We start from the raw sequence: 16,954 nt of genomic DNA on the forward strand, positions 1-16,954 counted from the left end.
GTAGGGCGTGGTTCCTCTGGCCAGGCCGCGCCCTGTTCTCGTACCCACCCCCCCTTCCCCTCTGGCTGCCGGAGACTGCAGCTGGATCTAGTTAAAGTGAATTTGACTGCGTGTGACTCAGTTGTTTATAACAAACAAACGAGACTGCTTCTGTTCATTCATTATTTTCTGAGTTAATTCTAAACTGGGATGGTATGGGGGACAGAAAGTAGTCAGATTTTGTTGTTACTGCCATTAGGAAGCGGGGCATAAAAAGAAAATTTGTAAAATGTGTAATGGAACATTGAGCAAAAAAAAAAATAGGACTGCGTAATAAAAGTTTTGGTTAGGTGTTTTGTAGATTCTTATCAAGTGACCGGATAAAAATAGCTAAGCATTACGTTTCACTTACTGTATTTGTGCATTGTTCAAAGTACTGTGTTAACTCTCAATCCTCAAAAGAATCCTAAGAGGTGCATTGTTTCTAGCATGATCTCAATTTCACCGATAATAAAACCCAGGCATAAAGTAACCTGCTGGAGGCCATACAGCTAGTGAGTGGCAAAGCTAATGAGTGGTGAACCCAGGCACCCTGGGCTAAGGGACTGGCTCTATATCTCTACTTGTTGACTCTTCAGACATTCTGGAAATAAGCACTATTCTGAATAGCAATGTTCTCCTTAAATTGCCATTCTGAGCCAGGATCCCTGACTGTCTATGCTTGAGATCCCTAGGATACTCACTTTGATGGTTTCCTTTAGCACACAGTTCTTGCCGTTCCCGATCAGAACACGTTCTGAATATTTCAAAAACTCCAAATTATAGGATACAGACCTGTGCTTGGCAAATGTTGCCCATATATGTGAATGTGTGTGGAAATTACATTCCCTCTTAAGGTCCAAAGGGTTATGACTGGGGTATAGATAGTTGAGGGAAAATGGATGTAACCAAAATTAAATGGATCCCTCAATTCTGGATAAGAAAGAAACAGGAGAGAGAATCAAGCAAGAAAAGTTATTGGAGTTTCCTATTAAATTAGCCAAGAATTTCTAAAGAAAAAGATTAAAGGAAAAAGAGTAGATCAGAAAGAAAGACTGAGATGCAGTGTGTGACAAAAATGTGCCAGTAAGGGGGCCATGTGGGAGACATATCAGAAAATGACTGGAAGTCAAAACTAGAACTAAGAATCTGGCTATTTGTTTTAGATAATTTATTCAAAAAAATGTGAGTGCTTTCTTTAGTACCTAACATTGAAGTGACAAATATGAATAAAAATAAGTGCCCATCCTCATGTACCTTGAAGTCATAAACACAAGTACAATTAAGTGTTAAAGATGCTATGATAGAAGTATATGCAGGACCCAGGGATCACATAAAGGAAAGAGGTCAGATCTACTTAGATGTTCAGGAATGATTCCTTAAGGTCGATGACACTGAGTTCACTCTTGCAAGATAAGCAGCCATCACTGAGATAGGCTGTAAGGGCAAGTGGGGGCTTCCACACAAAGAGGAACTGTATACAGCATGCATTGGAAAAAGGCAAGAGGTTTGACATGGTTTGAACCCACAGTTCAAAAGGGACAAAGTAAAAGATTGAGTTGGAGAATGCAGGGAAGGGCCAGGTCTAAGAGATTTTAATGCCAAGAACTTCAGAGGTTAGACAATAGTCAGTAAAAGATTTTAAATGGGGAAAGTCATGTTTTCAGGTTTGCTTACTAGGAAGATAATTCTGACAGTTGTGTGAAGGGTAGACTGGGGAGAGGTGAGGTTGGAGACTGGAAAACCTGCCAGGCAATTAATGATGAGGGTTAATACTTTGAGACTAATTTCAAATTTTTTTTCATTTCTATAAGGCAACTTGAATATTCCAACTCTTTATCTTATTTCCAAGATTTTGTTCTTGGACTTCGGTGCCTGATGTTGCTAGTGCACGTAGGGGTAGGGGTGGAATGGGAGGTAAGGCATCTCATTGAAGCTCAAGGAGCTGAAATAACTTCTGCTTTTTCAATTGGTTGACTGGGTGGATGGTGGTGTCTGAAAATCTGGTTCACAGGGAAGATAATGCTAATTTTGGATACGTTAAACTTCAGTTACCTATGAACCATGGCAGCCATCAACATGTATAAGAACACATTTATTTACCTTTTTTTTCTTTTACTCCATGAAAGCAAGGGTCACGTTTATTTTGTTCACTGCTGTAATCAATGCTCAGTATGGTGCCTGACATGTAATAGGCACTCAACAAATACCTGTGAATGAATGAACTAAATGGATGCAGTTGAAAATGACCAGGGGCACCTGGGTGGCTCAGTCGGTTAAATGTCAGACTTCAGCTCAGGTCATGATCTCACAGCTTGTGAGTTCAAGCCCTGGGTTGGGCTCTATGCAGACAGCTCAGAGCCTGAAGCCTGCTTTGGATTCTGTGTCTCCCTCTCTCTCTGCCCCTGCCCTGTTCTCTCTCTCTCTTTCTCTCAAAGATAAATAAACACTAAAAAAAAAACGAACAAAAAAAAATGACCAATGAAAGCCTGGAGTTTATGAGAAAAAAGTAAGGGGTAAAGTTAGAAATCTGATAGTTAATATCATAGCTACTGCTTAGTGAATGCTTAATACGTGTTGAATTAAACACTTCAAACATGTTAGCTCATTCGGTTCTTAAAATGGTCCTGGGGAATATTGTTATCCCCACTTTATAGATTGAAAAACTGACACTTGGGGAGCTCAATGTCACACATATTGAATTATGTGGTTTATATTAGCTTTGGAAAGAAATGAAAAAGGAGATGGTTTTTAGGGGGAATATAAGGAGTCAAGGGCAAGAGATTTTGATGAAGTTGGAGTGAAGAAATTGAGAGAGAGAAATGCCATAATGGACCTAAAGAGTGAAGAGGTAGTGGGCTAAATAGCAAGAGTTGGTAAAGATGTGGAGAACCCTCGTATGTGGCTGGTGGGAATGTAAAACGATGCCCTTGCTGTGGAAAACAATTTGGCAGTTCCTTAATAAGTTAAACATAGCATTACCATATGATCCAGCAATTCCACGCCTAGGTATATACCCAAAAGAATTGAAAACAGGTACTCAACAATACTTGTACCTGAATGTTCATGGAACCATTATTCACAATAGCGAAAGGGTGGAAACAATGCAAATGTCCATCAGTGGATGAATGGATAAACAAAATATGGTATATACATTCAATAGAACATTACCCAGCCATAAAAGCAACTTTTATGGATGGAATCATGACTCCCAAAATTCGCTTATTGAAGTCTCAACCCCCAGTATCTCAGGATGTAACAGTATATGGAGATAAGGTCTCACAGAGGTGACTAAATTAAAATAAAGGTGGTAGAGTGGGGCCCTAATCCAGTCTGACTGGTATTCTTATAAGAAAAGAAAGAGACATCTAGGGCACCTGCTCACAGAGGAACATCCACATGAAGGGACAGCAAGAGGCCAGCCACCTATAAGCCAAAGAGAGTAGCCTTTAAAAAACTTTTTTAAGTTCATTCATTTTTGAGAGAGAGACACACACACAGAATGTGATAGGTGGGGGAGGGAGGGCAGAGAGAGAGAGGGAGACACAGAATCTGAAGTAGGCACCAGGCTCTGAGCTGTCAGCACACAGCCTGATGTGGGGCTTGAACCCACGAACTGAGAGATCATGCATGACCTGAGCCGAAGTAGGACACTTAACCAACTGAACCACCCAGGTGCCCCCGAGAGCAGCTTTTAAAGGAAAACAGTCCTGTAGGCACCTTGATCTTGGACTCCCATCCCCCAGAACACTGAGAAAATAAATCTCTACTGTTTAAGCCACCCAGTCTGTGGTATTTTGTTATGGCAGCCCAGGGAAACTAATTCAGGAATGAAGTACTGATATGTGCTACAATGTGGATGAACCTCGAAAACGTCATGCTAAGTGAAAGAAGCCAGTGACAAAGGCACATATTGTATGATTCCACTTATGTGAAAAATCCAGGATAGGTAAATCCATAAAGACAGAAAGCAGATTGGTGGTTGCCAGGGGGTGGGGTGAGAAGAAGAGGGAAATTAAGAGTGACTGCTTAATAGGTAAAGGGTTTTCTTTGGGGGTGGAGAAAATTGGAAATCGATATAGGTGATAGTCGTACAATGTTGTGAATCTGCTCAATACCAATGAATTTTACACTTTAAAATGCTTTATTTTATGTTATACGAATTTCATCTCAGAAAGAGCGAGTGAGTGAGTGAGAAGCCTGCTATATAAGAGTTTTAAAGGAAGAGCAGATGTAGATTATTCCCAAGTCAGAGGAAGCTACAGAGAAGCAGCGGTGAGGATGAGGTTGGGAAGCTTAAGGGAACAGGATAAAACATCAGGACATTGGATGGGTGATCCAAATGGACCTTAAAATTATCCAGCAAGATGGCAGGGCTTGGAGTGGAGGGCAGTGAGTATGAGCAGGTGCCAGAGTCTTTAGAATACATGCAGATTGTACCCCAGAGGTTGGTAGATGATGCTGGTAAAGAAGCTTCGACAGAGTGAGATGGTTAGAGATGCCAGAGGAGAGCCATTTTCCTGGGGGGCTGGTGCAGAATAATGTTTTGGGGGCTACTCTGGAGAGAGCAAAGAATGATGACCCTTATTCCTTGCCCTGGACACCAGACGGAGATGAGTAGTCTCAGAGGGCACTCAAGTTTTAGAGAAGACAGGCTGTGGGGATAAGGGAAGTTTTTTTCCCCTTGGGATGGAGTTTCACATTAGAATAGAGCTTGTGGATTAACAATTTTAATGATTTAATGATTTAAGGTATATCCCTAGTGCCACCAACCGTATACGTCTTAAAAAGGAAGATAGGGTGAAATGTACAGCATTGAAAAAGTTTACAGTCCACATTTATAAATACTATTACTATAAAAAGTGTGGTTTACTAACAACAGCATGTAGTCCTATGTTATTTAAGAATGAGTCCTTGAATGGCCATGTCTCTGTGAAGTGGAATAAGCACAACGTTTAAAGCATTTAGCTCCAGATTTACTCCCTATCATCTTTTGATAAACTCACTGGTGCTCAGCAGAGACAAAGCTATTCCAGAATTTGCACTGCCTAAACACATGGAATCAGCAGATTCTTGGTCTCTAAAGAGAACAGGAGTGTGTGCCTGGCTCACTTGGTAGAACATGTGACTCTGGATCTCAAGGTTGTGAGTTCAAGCCCCATATTGGGCATGGAGCCTAGCCAAAACAAATTAATAAAAAAGTAAAGAGAGCAGATATAAAACTCTTTAGTCTTTAATATTGAAACTAGTTAAGTCTATTTTGCATGTAGTTGCTTCAGGCAACCAACAAATATTTATTAACTGCCTACGATACTTCTGAAGCCTTGTGGGAGAAAAAAAGAACTACAAGATATAGTTGGAAAGATAATATATTCACACAACATTAAATAACACAACACTTCTATCTCAAAAGGGTGCATGATTACTTGTCAAATCACAGCTATAGAAAATGAACGTTTCAGGATTCATTGTGGCTTAGTGAGATCTGGAAAGGCTGCATGGAGAAGGTGCCACCAAACTATGGCATGAAGGTTGGAGAAAGCTATAAAGTTAGTTTCAGGGGAAGGAATGGTATAAGACAAGGCATGGGACAGGAAAAGTCTGTGGTATATTTAGTGAGGTTACTTGGAGTACCTGGTTGGCTCAGTCAGTAGAGCATGCAACTCTTGATCTTGGTGTTGTAGGTTCAAGCCCCATGTTGGGTGCAGAGACTACTTAAAAATAAAATCTAAAAAAAAAAAAAAAGATAAGGTTACTAGAGTGCAGTGTTATGGATATGGGTCATTTGGGTTAGGTTGGGATTCAATGATTCTGAACCCTATGGAACCCATTGCCATTTTTAAATAACAAATACTTTGTTTTGCTTCCTTTACTGTATACTATTTTAAAAATTGATATAATACTCTGACTATAAGGATAAATAAAAGGAGAATAATCTTTAATTAAAAATATGTATTTAATTCTACTTATAAGAGGAATTTAAATTAGTCAAACTTTAAGACATAGAAAGTAGAATGGTGTTTGCCAGGGAATGGGGGAGAACAGGAAAAGAGGAATTGTTCAATAGGTAGAGTTTCAATTGCACAAGATGCAAAGTTCTAGGGATCTGTTGCACAACAATGTGCATATACTCAACATTACTGCAGTGTGCATTTAAAAATGGTTAAGATAGGGGTGCCCGGGTGGTTCAGTCGGTTAAGCGACCGACTTCAGCTCAGGTCACGATCTTGTGGTCTGCGAGTTCGAGCCCCGCGTCGGGCTCTGGGCTGATGGCTCAGAGCCTGGAGCCTGCTTCCGATTCTGTGTCTCCCTCTCTCTCTGCCCCTCCCCTGTTCATGCTGTGTGTCTCTCTCTATCTCAAAAATAAATAAACGTTAAAAAAATTAAAATAAAATAAAATAAAAATGGTTAAGATAATGCATTATGTCATGTGTTTTTTGCTACAATCAAAATATGGTATTTGAATGTGAAAATTGGCTAAGTGGATTTCTTTTCATGTAGTTTGCTCAGGATTCATTGTCTCTACTGTATCTGAGGATTCATTCTCTATCCTAGTTCTGTGAAAAGTGTCTCTTTCACATTCTCTATATTCTTTGTTAATCAAACTTATATTAAATGTATATTAGACCTTATCATTCTATCCTTGATGACTTTATTTTTAAAGATTTTATTTTTAAGTAATTTCTACACCCAATGGGGTGGGGCTTAAACTCACAACCCTGAGATCAAGAGTCACATGTTCCTCTGACTGAACCAGCCAGGTGCCCCAGGACTTTTTTATATTCAAAATCTTTTATATTCAAAATCTATGGTAGAGAGAGGGTTTTTTTTTCCCCCAATAGATATTGCCTTCTATTTTACGTTTTTGCCTTGTTGTTCTGGCTAGAACTTCCAATATAATGTTAAGTAAAAGTGGCAAGAATGGTCATCCTGGTCTTGTTCCTGATTTTAGGGAAGAAAGCAAATGTCTTTCACCATCAAGTATGCTAGCTGTGGGGTTATCACAGATGCTTTTTATCATATTGAGGAAATTCCCTTTTATTCCAGTTTTTTTTTAGTGTTTTTAATCATGGAAAGGTGTTGAATTTTGTCCAATGCCTTATCTATTTCTACTGAGATGATCATGTGGTTTTTGTCCTTTAATCTGCTGATATGGTATAGTACATGAATTGATTTTTGCATGTTAAACAAATCTTGCATTCCTGGGAAAAATCACTGTGGGTCTTGGCATGTACTCCTTTTACATGTTGCTGGATTCCATTTCCTAGTGTTTTGTTGAGAAGTTTTGCATCTACATTCATAAGAAATATTAATGTTCTGTCTACTTAAAAAACTTTTTTTTAACGTTTATTCATTTTTTGAGAGACAGACACAGAGCCTGAGCAGTGGAGAGGCAGAGAGAGAGAGAGGGAGACACAGAATCCAAAGCAGGGTCCAGGCTCTGAGCTGTCAGCACAGAGTCGGACGAGGGGCTCAAACTCACCAGCAGCAAGATCATGACCTGAGTTGGAGCTGTCAGCACAGAGTCGGACGAGGGGCTCAAACTCACGAGCAGCAAGATCATGACCTGAGTTGAAGTCAGCTGCCCAACCGACTGAGCCACCCAGACGCCCCTATGTTCTGTCTACTTTAAAATTTTTTTTAATGTTTATTTTATTATTTTTGAGACAGAGAGAGACAGAGCATGAACGAGGGAGGGGCAGAGAGAGAGGGAGACACAGAATCGGAAGCAGGCTCCAGGCTCTGAGCCATCAGCCCAGAGCCCGACGCGGGGCTCGAACTCATGGACCGCAAGATCGTGACCTGAGCTGAAGTCAGACGCTCAACCGACTGAGCCACCCAAGCGCCCCATGTTCTGTCTACTTTTAAAGTGGGATTTAGGTTTAAAAATGTATGCTGCTGCTTCTGCCATCCTTTGAGAATTCTCCCATGTGAGCTGTCAAAAAAATTCATTATTAAAAAAGATTTGTTGGGGAAAACCCCCAGAGGAGTTGTTTTATCCAAGTTCCTGTCTTTTCTTATTTAACAAACATTTATTGAGCACTTATGGATCCATTATAAAAAAGTAAATTTATAACTGTAAACTTTTGGTCTCAAAGATGTTAATTAACAATACAAGTGGTTATATCTTTTCTTGTGTTTAGAAGGTGTAACCTCAATCTCATATGTAGCAGTTTGTTGTGTGTCAGTGTAAGACCTGATGATTTTATTTTCATCTAATCTTAGTTTAGTTTGCTTTGTGAAACAGAATAATGCAGCTTTGGAAAAATCAATGGCTCTGGCAAAATCTATCAGCGCTCTTGCTACAAATGTCAGCTTCTATTTGCGTGGTTCTTTATTGTTCTGGTTGCTCCTGCTTGTTAAGCAACTTCCGTCAAAGAAAATAAGTTAAGTAATAACTAGAAAATAATAGGGCTCCACCTGAACCTGTTCATGTACTAAAAGTACTCAGAGAATATCAAGTAGTACCAACTACTGATTTCAAAGAAATTTTATTGAGCAAAAATTTTCTTTGTAAAGACTGTTTAGCTCTGAAATAGGTTTCCTAAAATATCGTCAGGGGAAAATTACTTCTTATTTATCTTTTATGTAGAGATAATACATCGGGTGTTTGCTTGGATACTATAGTTGATAAGCAATTTTACACAGGGAATACAAATTTTAATTTTTTTATTATTACATTTTATTTATTTTTGAGCAAGAGACGGAGACAGTACGAGCGGGGGAGGGACAGAGGGAGAGAGAGACACAGAACCTGAAGCAGGCTCCAGGCTCCCAGCTGCCAGCACAGAGCCCCACGCGGGGTGGAACCCATCAACCGCGAGTTCATGACCTGAGCCCAAGTCGGAAGCTCAAGCGACTGAGGCACCCAAACGCCCTAGGGAATACAAATTTTAAAAAGTGAAGGTTTCCTGGTGTACAGGGTATTTCTAAATATCTGTGTGTGTGCATATGGGGAACACTTGTACCTCTAGCTCCTGACAAAGTCCATCAACATGTTTCATGTATGTTTACTACTATTTGCCAGAAACCTAACTAGGTAAATTTTCTAACCTATATACTAGGAATAGGGGCTGTGCTTGAAACTCCACTTTCAGGAGGATTTATTTTATGTAAATTTCAACACAATGGAATGACTTCTCTTAAAAAAAGAGAAAGAAAAAAAAAAACAACAAAAAACAACTACATTCATTCCAGCTCCTCAGGCTTCCTTCTTTTAAAATAACACTTATCATTAACTTTTTGGTGTCGTTTGCAAAAGTAATACAGACCCGGTGTAGAAAACAGGGCAAATTCATAACATGTTCGTCCCATCGTTTAGATGACAGCTATGAACATTTTTCTTTAAACGGTAATGCAATGTCGTGAACTGTTTTGTAAACTGCTTTTTTCCCCCTCGTTTGCCATTTTCGACTTTTTTTTACAGGGACTAGTGTCCGCCCTTTCCCCACAGGCGGTGGGGTCGATCTCAGCCCCGGCCCGGCGATCTTTCTCCCCCTACCTCCCAAGACAGCAGAGAGCGACCTCGTCCACAGGGCAGCTGCCGGGCCCGCGGCGGCCGGGTCCCTTTAAGAGGCAGGCGCCAGGGGCGGTCCCCGCGCGGATTGGCCGAGCTTGGAGCCACGTGGCTGTCCTGGCAGCTGCGGCTGTGGCCTTGCTCCGGAGGCTGCCGCGGAGCTCCCGCGGGGTTCCCGGATAGGGGCGCGGGTTGCCCGATGTGCGTGAGGAGGTGCCTGGTGGGCCTTACCTTTTGTACCTGCTACCTGGCGTCTTACCTCACGAACAAGGTGAGGGGGGCGGGCGCGGGGTGGCGATGATTGCACGTGGGAGATCGGAGCCCCCACATCGTACGTGGAACAGATGCAGCCTCCAGCTTTTTACCTGATTTTTCCTGATGGTAGTGGAGAGGAAGCCGACTCTGTGTGGAATGCTCATTTAGAAATAGGATTTGCTGGACTGCACTGGCCCTGTTTCCGGTCCTGTAAAGCATCCTTTACATTTCCTGGGACAACGAATTTTCTAAAATTAAATTTATTTATTTATTTTAATGTTTATTTATTTTTGAGAAAGAAAGAGAGCGTAAGTAGGGGTCACCAAATTTTTTGACTGGTGAATTCCCAGGAACTTAATTTTGGGTTGTGCATACTACTTTTCAGGGAAAAAAAGCAATTGGCTCTTGTTCTTTCGCGGCAGGAAGAGTAGAAGAAATCTGACATATCCTGCCTTTTTTTCTGAAACACGCCCCTGCCCTAGAAACCCACATGGTTCCAGAAGTTTTTATTTTTAATTTTAATTTTTTTTTTATTTTTAAAGTTTTATTTATTTAATAGTCTCTACACCCAACATGGGACTCAACTCATTACCCTGAGCTCAAGTCAAAGTTTTTCCAACTGAGCCAGATAGCCACCCCCCTCCCCCCAGCCAAGCTTTTAAACAGAAGAGATCAATCCATTTCCATATCCATCTTTCCCTCACACCACTGATAGCCAATCTTTTTTTAATGTTTATTTATTATTGAGAGAGAGAGAGAGAGATAGCAAGAGCAGAGGAGGGACAGAGAGAGAGGGAGACAGAATCTGAAGCAGGCTCTAGGCTCTGAGCCATCAGCACAGACAGAGCCCAATGTGGAGCTGGAACTATAAACCCTGAGATCATGACCTGAGCCAAAGTCAGAGGCTTAACTGACTGAGCCACCCAGGTGCCCTTGGCAGTCTTTTTTTTTAACGTTTATTTATTTTTGAGACAGAGACAGAACATGAACAGGGGAGGAGCAGAGAGAGAGGGAGACACAGAATCTGAAACAGGCTCCAGGCTCTGAGCTGTCAGCCCCAACGCGGGGCTCGAACCCACACACCGTGAGATCATGACCTGAGCCGATGTCGGACGCTTAACCGACCGAGCCACCCAGACGCCCTGGCAGTCCTTTTAAAAATATGTCTCCATCCCATACATTTCCACTATATTCAAGAGTTTTTGTGGAATTATTTTTGAAAATAAAATATTTATAAAGTTAATTTTCTTTAAAGTAATGTCATGAAACTCTTTTTTATGAAAATCCAGAAAAGCAGTGGTGCCATGTTTTTATTTTGTTAGGAGGGAGAAGCTGGCCTTGGATTAGGACCATACAGGGAAATGTTAGACTTTTGAGGGCTAGGGTGGGGCATCCCCTCTTGTCATAGAGGTTGGCTGGACACCAAGACAAAGTGGGGGATACCAGGCCCAGGACCACCTTCCCCCATTGTAGGGTCTCCCCTGCCCATCCCCCTCAAAACCCAGACCCCTCTTGCTCTCTGGAAAAGGACTGTTAACCAATAGCATTTCCTTATACCTTCTCTCTTAACGTGAGGACTGTCTTCAGAATACTCAGATGATGCACCAGAACCCTGTCAGAATCCTTCCTCCCGTCCAGTTGATTTTTAGTTTTCGGTGATGGGCCTTTGAAGATCCATTAATACTGCCTTCCTGAGAGACAGTGATGGGTTTGTATCCTGGCTCCACTTAGCTTGGTCTTTGGGACTTAAATTTCTCTAAAGCTAAGTTTTTTAACTTTAAAATAGGATTAACAAGTCCTTTTCAAAAAGTCGTTCTGAGGATTAATCAAAATGATTAATTGAGTTACTGAGTTGACTGGCCAAGTGCCCAATATCATGGTAAATAAGGTAAGTGGTAATTACTCTAGAAGGAAGGAAAGACAATCTTTTGCATATGGGGTGACCCAGTAATTAGCTTTTAACAGATTTGTTTCTTCCTCACAGGAAGCTAAACTAAAAGATTTATTTTAGCACCTTTTCTAGAATATATGAATTTGTGAAATCCTGGCCTTTTCATTCAACTATTCTAATTTGTTTAGTTAACCTGATGAACATATTGATAATATTTCACTTAAAAACAAAATGACCTTCCTTTTATTTCTATATAATCATCAGACGGAGAAGAGTGACAAGTCTTTCATGAAAACCCATGAGCCAGGCGGGCATTGGTTAAAAAACAGAGTATCTAAGCAAAACAATCCAGCAGGCAGATAACACTTAGTTCACAGAAATTTATACCTCCTCTGGATGCACATTGGCATCTGTGGCATTATTGTTATATTTATTAGGGTCCCTCACCATTTTATAGTCAATGCTATAAAGATGGATTACCTTCCATGTGCATCATGCTTCAAGGTGCTAGAGAAAAAGAAGCCAAACTGTCCTGTCTCTAGGAATATCTAATCCGAGTAATAAAAATTGTAGATTTCCAAGGACCCTCAGAACTTAAACAACAAATCCTTTTCCATTTTCCGTGATGGTTTGGAGTGCTTTGGTTTAGGGCTCTTGGGAGTGTTGGAGCAGATCAAAAGCAGAAGAGTAACAGCAGAAGGCAGAGGGAACGGGAGGGGAGGAGACTGTACAAAGGGGAAAGAAATGGAGTCAAGAGTAGCAGCAGGTAGATGTGAGGCCCAGGCAGGGGTGGGAGAGGTAGTCCTTCATAATGGGACTATGGTAGGGACTTTGTAACTCTTAGATGATGCCATTGTTTCAAATAGGACAGTCGTGCTTCTTTCTGGCAGCCATAACAGGTTGGCTTGGACCAAATAGGGGCCAAGTGAGAAGGGAACTGTGCAGTGAGCCCCCCAGCATATAATCTCTGCCGAATGATTTTTCTTTTGAATTAGTGAACATTATTTTGTGTTTAGAGATAGGATCCACTCTTCCAGTTTTTAGAAGACTCTTTGCTATTTTTTTAATGTTTATTTACTTTTGAGAGAGAGAGAGGGGGGTGGAGAGAGGGAGAGAGAGAGGGAGAAAGCAACCAGGGGAGGGGCAGAGAGAGAGGGAGGCAGAAGATCCAAAGCAGGCTCTGCGCTGACAGCAGAGAGCCCAATGCAGGGCTTGAACCCACAAACCATGAGATCATGACCTGAGACAAAGTCAGATGCTTAACCAACTGAGCCACCCAGGCGCCCCATGCTAGTTTTTTAATTTTCCTATTTCTCAGGGCAGTTTTCTCCTCTAACTATTTCCCTCTACATTTGCAGAAAAGAAAATTCATTGAAAAAAAACTCTTGTCTATTTTAGGCCCAGCCCTTCTAGTGTTAAAAGAACGGTTGATTTTAGTTTGAACAGCAAGTGTTTTGCCTCTCCTGACATCGTGTCTGAGGTGTTCCTCCAGCCTGTGGGAGGTCCTGGCAGTAACCAGGCTTAGGGCCCAGGCAGCCACCAGCCCTTCTTCCCCTCAGAGCTATTAAGCTTTCAGCCTGGGGACAACGTCCACATCTGTTTTCCTTTCAAAGACTCCCAAATTGCTCCTTCTTTTTCCATGAGAAGTGCTCACTGCTGTTCCACTGAATAGCCTTTTGCTCTGAGCAACACTTTTCAGTGGCCTGAGGAACTGCTAAAGAATGAATATTAGGACTTAGATTGCATTTGTCAGAGATTTCGCTTTTCACTGTTGTCACTCTTCTTTAGCAAGGTCAGGTAAGAGCTTCAGCATTTTGTCTCCCCCCAGGATGTAGGACAAAGCCCAGCATACACTAAACTAAATAAATATTTGCTGTCTTCAAGAGGGTTGTTTAGGGTGATAGAGCACATGGCCCAGATGCTCACTTGTTCATCCTTTCTCTGTTTTAGAATGAAAATATCAGGGAAAAGTGGGAAGGAGCCTATTGACCTATGTGAATAAACAGACTTCAGAGAAGAAGAAGGTCCATTTTTTTTTTAAGTTTTTTTTTTTAATGTCTTATTTATTTTTGAGAGAGAGAGAGAGACAGAGTGTGAGCGGGGGAGGGGCACAGAGAGAGGGAGACACAGAATCCAAAGCATCACCAGGCTCTGAACCATCAGCACAGAGCCCGACGCGGGGCACCCAAGGGGCTTGAACTCACAAGCTGTGAGATGGTGACTGGAGCCAAAGTCCCGGACACCCAACCGACTGACCCACCCAGGGGCCCTGAAGGTCCATTTCAAGTAAATACAGAGCACAGGCAGTTAGCTGTAATTGTGACATTTAGGAGCTCACACTAGGAGGCCTATGTATAGGTTAATCCATGGGAAAAAAATAGGTATGTAAATTTGCCCAACACCAGTCCACTCTATTTTTACATCATGTGAAGAATCAGTAGAGTCCTTGCCTAGAGACTTTAATGGTTTTTAAACTTTACAAAAAGTCTTAGTGCTCAATGGTAGGAAAAATAGGAAAAGATATCCAGAAAGACAAAACACAGTCCCATTTCATAAAGTGTTATAAAAGACATAATAGAAAAACAAGTTGTTGACCTTAGCCAAGTTGGTTTAAAAAAAAAAAATCCTTAAAATGCTAAAGCACAGGGAAAGGTATGATGCCTAAGCAGTATTAGTTTAAAAACAAAAAACAAAAAAAGTACCTTTAGAATGCAAAAGCCAAATGCCCCCAAATGGAAGGAAAACAAAGGAAATAAACACTAGGATGCAGTTCTTGCTTGAAGAGAATCAAAGAAGGGGGTTGGATTTTGAGGTAAATTGGACAGTAGATAAAGGGGGTACCCTGAGAAAAGAGAGTGCGTCCAGGGGTTTGTCCGGTTTTCTTGAATTACTGCAGTTCCAACGTGACTTCCCCTGAGGCCCGGGAAGATACTGAGTTGTTGGACATCCACAGCACCAGACCCAGCTGCTGTGCGGCCCAATTTGCTGATGATACCAGTTCTATTTCCCCACCAAGAGGTGGTTAGGCTTCTGGCGACCCTGGGGGAAAAAGACTCGCTCTTTTTAGTATGACTTGGAAGGTCTTTTTTTTTTTTTTTCCCATGTATGATTTTGGGGGGAAAGGTAAATGCCTTTTTGAAACTAGAGTATACTTATATTTCTTCAATAGGGATTTCTTTGATTATACAGTCTAGCAATTCTCCATAATTTGAAAATGTCCATTAATCTGCTCTTTGTTTTTCAGTATGTCCTATCTGTCTTGAAATTTACCTACCCTACATTATTCCAAGGGTGAGTATCTTTTATGCTCTTTGTACACATATGTGGAGCATGTCCAACCAGCATCATTAAATGTTCCTTAAAATATTTTTAATGACTACATAGATTTTTCTTTTTTATCAAATAGACATACTGTAATTTATTTAGCCCTTCTATTAGTGGGCATTAAATTGTGTCCCATATTGGGGGTATAAAAATAGTATTGTCAGACATATTTTTGTATCCAAGTTTGTCAAATTTCTAGCTATTTCTTTGGAATAGATTCCTATATAAGAAATTTGGGTTAAAGAATATGAACTTCTGGGTTTTTTAAAATTTTTTTTAATGTTTATTTATATTTGGGACAGAGAGCATGAACAGGGGAGGGTCAGAGAGAGAGAGAGACACAGAATCTGAAGCAGGCTCCAGGCTCTGAGCTGTCAGCACAGAGCCCGACATGGGGCTCGAACTCACGGACTGTGAGATCATGACCTGAGCCAAAGTTGGACGCTTAACTGACTGAGCCACCGTGGCGCCCTCCCCCTGCCCTGCCCTGCCCCGGGCCACTGTCTCTCAAATGACTATTGACATTTTGAGCTTGGTAATCCTTTGTTATGGGGGCTGGTCCTGCACACTGTAGGATGTTTGGCAGAGTCCCTGGCTACAACTCACCAGATGCCAGTTAGCAACCCTCCCCTCCCCCACCCCCTGTTGTGACAACCAAAAATGTCTCTAGATATTGCCAAATGTCCCCTAGGGGGAAGAATCATACGGGTTGAATGCCACTGCTCTAGGTCACACTGTTGGAGGGCATGACCCATATCTGTCTGTTCTGCTTGGCTGGGTTAGTGAAGGTTTCACAAAGGAGGCATAAAAACTGAATCTAATAGGATGAGCAGGTGTTCACCAACACACAAAGAGGTAGGAGAACATGATGTGTCAAGAGGGCAGCACATGGAGACTCCTAGAAATAGAAAGTGACCTGACACATTCCCGAGGCTGTCAGCTGTTCAGTATGGCTGGAATGTAGCTGCCCATGGCAGATGCACCGGAGCTGATCCTGGAGAGGGGTGGGTGCCTGTCCAGGAAGGCTTGTGTGTCACTCGCAAGTGACTTTATCCCCGTAGGCCAGCAGTTCTCAACTGTTGTGTCGCAACACATGGGTGTGTTGTAATCACTTCCGTGGTGAGGTGTCTCAAGTCATAACTAAAAATAAGGTTTTGAAATCTATGAATTATTCACCTAAAGTAAAGCAATTAGAGTGAAACAGGGTGAAGTTATTGCCTGTAGTACCCTCTCACTCATTTTGAAGTTTGCTGTGCTTTGTACAGTGGGAAGGGCAGGGGTGTTTAATTAATTAACTAATTAGTTAGCTAATTTAAATTTTTTTAAAAGTTTATTTGTTTTCAGAGAGAGAGAGAGAGAGAGAGCAAAAGTTGGGGAGGGGCAGAGAGAGAGGGGAGGGAGAGAATCCCAAGCAGCCTCCACACAGTCAGCACAGAGCCTGATGCAGGGCTTGAACCCACAAACTGTGAGAATTGGATGTTTAACCAACTGAGCCACCCAGGTGCCCCAGGGGTGCTTATTTTATAACCTGTGCTCCCCTTGTACTTTGCATGCAGAGGAAGAATGTCTCACTTGATCCCAAGTGTCTTATGGCAGAAAAGAGACTGGGAACTGCATCTGGCCACCTGGGAAGAATCAATCAACTGGTTTTGTTTTGTATTTTGTGTTTTGTGTTTTTTTGTGTGTTTTTTGAGAGAAAGGGGGGGCACAAGTGAGCGAGTAGCAGCAGAGAGAGAGAATCCCAGAAGGGGCAGAGGGGGAGAGAGAGAGAGAGAGAGAGAGAGAGAGATTGAGAGAGAGAGAGAAAGGCGGTGCTCATCCAAAGCGCGATTCATGTTTTTACCCCAATGGGCTGGTGCTCACCCAAAGCAGGGCTTGTGTTCACCCAAAGCAGGGCTCCAGCTCACCTGACGTGGGACTCAAACTCGTGAACCATGAGATCGTGACCT

General features: G+C 41.8%; 1 protein-coding gene across 3 annotated transcripts in view; it reads left to right on the forward strand.

Annotated features, from left to right (window-relative positions):
- Positions 1-9,648: 9,648 nt before the first annotated feature.
- TMEM241 (transmembrane protein 241) overlaps positions 9,649-16,954 on the forward strand; it is a 118,938-nt gene continuing 111,632 nt past the window's right edge. For all 3 annotated transcript variants that reach the window (XR_009251015.1, XM_058692516.1, XM_058692517.1), the window contains exons 1-2: positions 9,649-9,806; positions 14,926-14,972. Coding sequence is in view for 2 of the 3 variants with exons in the window: in XM_058692516.1 (XP_058548499.1) it covers positions 9,735-9,806; positions 14,926-14,972 (119 nt within the window). In the remaining variant the exon portion in view is untranslated. The remainder of the gene's footprint in view (positions 9,807-14,925; positions 14,973-16,954) is intronic.

Source organism: Neofelis nebulosa, chromosome 11 (genome assembly GCF_028018385.1).
Source record: "Neofelis nebulosa isolate mNeoNeb1 chromosome 11, mNeoNeb1.pri, whole genome shotgun sequence".
Lineage (NCBI taxonomy): Eukaryota > Metazoa > Chordata > Mammalia > Carnivora > Felidae > Neofelis > Neofelis nebulosa.